General features: G+C 37.2%; 1 protein-coding gene across 1 annotated transcript; it reads left to right on the forward strand.

Moving 5' to 3' along the window:
* The first annotated feature begins 228 nt into the window (after nt 1-228).
* On the forward strand, nt 229-2721 carry LOC138337326 (uncharacterized). The gene is made up of 2 exons (XM_069287235.1): nt 229-578; nt 2574-2721. The coding sequence occupies exons 1-2, from the start codon at nt 229-231 to the stop codon at nt 2719-2721; spliced, it is 498 nt and encodes a 165-aa protein (XP_069143336.1).
* The last annotated feature ends 1376 nt before the right edge of the window (nt 2722-4097 follow it).

A 4097-nucleotide genomic window follows, 5' to 3' on the forward strand; every position in this document is an offset into this window, starting at 1 on the left:
TATTTAAACCCTTGCGGATATGCTTAGGGCTTGTATTATGGATTTCAAGGGAGATTGGTGTAAGCATTTTCCTTTGGTGGAGTTTGCGTATGACAATAGCTTTCATTCATCCATCTCCATGGCTTAGTATGAAGCCTTGTATGGTAGGAAGTGTAGCATTCGCTTCTTCGTCCCAATTTGATTTATAAGATTTTGGAGAAAGTTCATATCATAAAGAACCGGTTGCAAATGGCCTATTATCGGCAAAATTCTTATGCCGATCATAGGAGAAGGTATTTGGAGTTAGAAGAGGGTGATAAGGTGTACTTAAAAATTTCACCTATGAAAAAGGTGGTTAGATTTCACAAGAAAGGGAAGTTGAGTCTTCGTCATGTGAGTCCCTATGAAATCTTGCAAAGGGTTGGTAAGGTTGCCTATGAATTGAAACTTCATGATGAATTGACTTCACTTCATCCGATTTTCCATGTTTCCGTGCTTAAGAAGTGTATCCGTGATCCCGAGTCTGTTCTCCCTATTGAGGGTCTGGGTGTGAAGGATAGTCTCTCTTATGAGGAAGTTATGGTTCAAATTATTGATAGGCAAGTCAAGAACTTAAGGAATAGAGAGGTGGCTTTCATAAAGGTTTTCTGGAAGAATCACCTAGTTTAGGGTGCAACATGGGACGACGAAGCCAACATGAAGTCCCGGTACCCTCATCTATTTAATAACTAAGGTTACTAGTTCTTACTAATAATGAAAATAATGACTAAAGTTTGAGTTTCTTTGATTTTTGTGAAGTCTTAAAAAATGTAAATTTTTGAATAGATTTACAGTGACTTACAGTGAAGTTGTGCATTTGAACTTGAAATTTTTCTCTTTGGATTGGTTGAGTTGTCTTGTGTATTTTCATATTGTGAATCTTTATGAAATGATATGTCGCATGTTGGTAACTTGAACATAACTTTGACATAATTTATTGAATAATGCTATGTTGAGCTCTTATTGTTGTGAGAAGGATATTCCTCATAATGTTTGTTGAGCCTTATGTGTAGTAATTTAAATTTTTAATTGCCTTGTGTAAGAGATATGGTTGATGTTGATATATAATGTTGTTGGTTGGGCTGCTAGTTTTGAGTCTTTTTCCTTCTTTCTAAATATTTTTAGTGTCACTCGTGGACGAATGTTCCTATGGGGAGGATAATGTAACATTTCAAAAATCCAAGACATGTGATAAATCCTAACATAAGTGTTATAAGGTCTAGACACTTTTTTAAGTCATATTTTAATATTTATAATTCATTTAGGATGTATGGAAACCAAAACGTCCAAGAACATCCTTGACGTCCAGAAACTAGTTCAATGAGGTACTAACATGCCTTAGCCTATTTGACTATCCTTTAGGAGTTGGAAAATAATGAAAATTGGAGGAAGGGTGTCTAACATGTTTTTAAGTTGATTCATTATCAAAACATCTGGGTACGACTCCCAAAGGACCAACTAAGGGCCCTTGAAGAGGACTCTTGCATGTGGAGTCAAACACTGCCTTGGAAGTGTGCACCCACAAGAGGGCATCGACGATCCGTGTGTGGATCGATGGGTCATCGTTTACAACCGTCGATCAACACTTAGCCAATTCCTTGAAGGAATCCAATTGCAGAGTCTCTGATAAGAACGACAGATGTGTAGCAAAGAAGGGAAAAGTGACCGTCGAATCACAGATGGACGGTCGATCAGGGTCTTATCTGTGACGGTCCATTTTCCTGCACATGCGAAACTCTAAATTAATGAGATTGTCGGGTAGGTTTCATGGAGTTCACTTGTCTATAATCTCATATACAGGTCCCAGGTTTACTGCTCATTTTTGGAAATCAATTAAGAAAGGTCTTGGTAATCAATTAAATCTCAACACAACATTTCATCCACAAATGGATGGTCAGGTAGAGCGTACCATTTACCTCAAGGACATGTTAAAATCTTATGGAGTTCATTTCAAGAGCACTCAGGATGATTACCTAATTCTCACAAAGTAAAATTGTAATAGTATCTTTAATTCCAGTATCCAGATGGCCCCTTATGAGGCATTATATAGGCATAGATGTAGATCTCTTGTTGGTTGGCTTGAGGTAGATGAAACAACACTAATTAGGCCAGAATTGGATTATCATGCTCTGGAAAAAGTTTAGCTCGTCAGATATAGACTACGACGACCAAAAGTCATCAAAAGTTCATTGGAGATATGATGAGAAGGGACTTAGAGTTTGAGATTGATAAATGGGTTCTCCTGAAAGTGTTACCTATGAAGGACGGGTGAGATTTGGCAACAAAGGGAAACTCAGTCCATGATAAATAGTTCCTAACATAATCCTTGAAATGGTTGATAAAGTGGCTAATGGGATAGAGCTGGTAATAGAACTTGTATGGGTTCATCCAGCCTTGAACATTTTCATGTTGAAAAGTGTGTGGGTGGTCCAGCATCCACAGTTCCATTACAGCATCTGTCTATGAAGTATACTCTCACTTATAATGAGTTTCCAGTGTAGATTCTTGGACTTCAGGTTTGTAAATTAAGAAATAAAGAAGTCGCTTCAATGAAGGTTTTTTGGAGGAGTCGGTTCCATAGAGGAAGAAATTTGGGAAGCAGAAGCAGCCATAAAAGCCAAGTATCCTCATCTCGTCTCTTTTGATTCAATTTCTGCTTCAGCTGATAGTTTCTCTCTAATATCTTGGTTCACTCTTGATTAAAATTGGTCTTAATATCAATATCCTTAAGTTGTTCTTGCATTTTTAGCATAGTTGCATGTTCTTTGAACTCAGTTCAGTTAGATTTCATTTTTAAGTACTTTGTGGAAAGGATTGCAGCTCATTCCCTCCTCATCCAGCTAATTTAAAATTCTTTCAAGGACAAATTTTTCAAAGGGAAATATAATGTGACGACCCTGATTCGAGAATGGGAAATAATAGTACTTTTAAAAACTTAGAGGTGGCATTGACGGAGGCCACCTACGAACCGTAGGTGTGGGCCGTCGGTTGGCCAACTAGGATTCCTAGAAAAATATCATCCAGAGATAGGCCTACGGACCATAGCTGGGACCATGGTGTGTGGTTCAAGTTCCTAATCACCCCTCTCTGAAGCAAGGCGATGAACTAAGAGGGCAGACCTTTTGTCTACCTATGGTCTGTTGGTCAATTCGGTTGGTCATCCAATTGAATTTTTGTTTAGGGGTAGTTGAGTTTTTCATAAATATTGTATCCCTATACAACATCATTTTGTTCAGTTTTACCCTAGTATTCTAGTCACATATTACCTAAGTGATTCATTCACCAAAATTAATGAAACTTATATCAAAAATAGAAGAAAGAGGCACTAGTTTTCTCAAGAACACATAATAGGTTTTTTCAGTTCCAACCATGAAATTGAAGGAATTCTGTGTTATATTTGTCATCATGTATGTGGATTTCACTAGTGGGTTCCTTTCATCCACTATGTTTTTAGAACTGAGTCAAATTCTTGATTCTCTGTATCTTAGTTAGACCGAGGGTTTCTAAAACCTTAGATATTGGTTGTGTAGTTTTTATAGTATTCTTAATCGATCTATCATGATTCCTAGAAGTTGTTGCTTAATTACTTGAATGAAACACATAACCTAATTGTGTAGATTCTGTTAGTTCATGAATTACACTTGCCAAGTCAGTTAAATATAGAAACATGCTCTAGTTATCGAATTTCACTTATCATTTCCTAAATGTTGCATTCTTAGACTTTTCATGTTAGAACATTGAGGTATCCACTATTTTTGTTGTGTCATATGCATTTCTAGTTGGGAGTCGGCTTAACATCTAGTTTGACTAGGGTTCTGCATATCGTTGTAGTCCTATAACTACGTGCCCCCTTGGAGTATAAGCCCCACAGTAGGCATCAAATTTAGTGATTATACCAGTCATGCATTTATACCCATTGCAAGGAATATTGGGTCCTCTCAATGTGCGTTTACATTAGACTCCGCGTTTAGATCATGTGGTTTTATTTCCATTAACAGCAGCTCAAATAGTCAGAGTCTAGTGCATTTAACCCTAGTTTGAAGTTATACTTAAGTATTTAGGGGGTTTGAAAGGATGCA

This window comes from Solanum lycopersicum, chromosome 7 (genome assembly GCF_036512215.1).
Source record: "Solanum lycopersicum chromosome 7, SLM_r2.1".
Taxonomy (NCBI): domain Eukaryota; kingdom Viridiplantae; phylum Streptophyta; class Magnoliopsida; order Solanales; family Solanaceae; genus Solanum; species Solanum lycopersicum.

Coding starts and splice junctions, on each gene's coding strand:
- LOC138337326 (XM_069287235.1), top strand. CDS start 229: ATGGCCTATTATCGGCAAAATTCTTATGCCGATCATAGGAGAAGGTAT. Junction 579..2,573: donor ATGGTTCAAATTATTGATAG/GCAAGTCAAGAA, acceptor GCTTCAATGAAG/GTTTTTTGGAGGAGTCGGTT.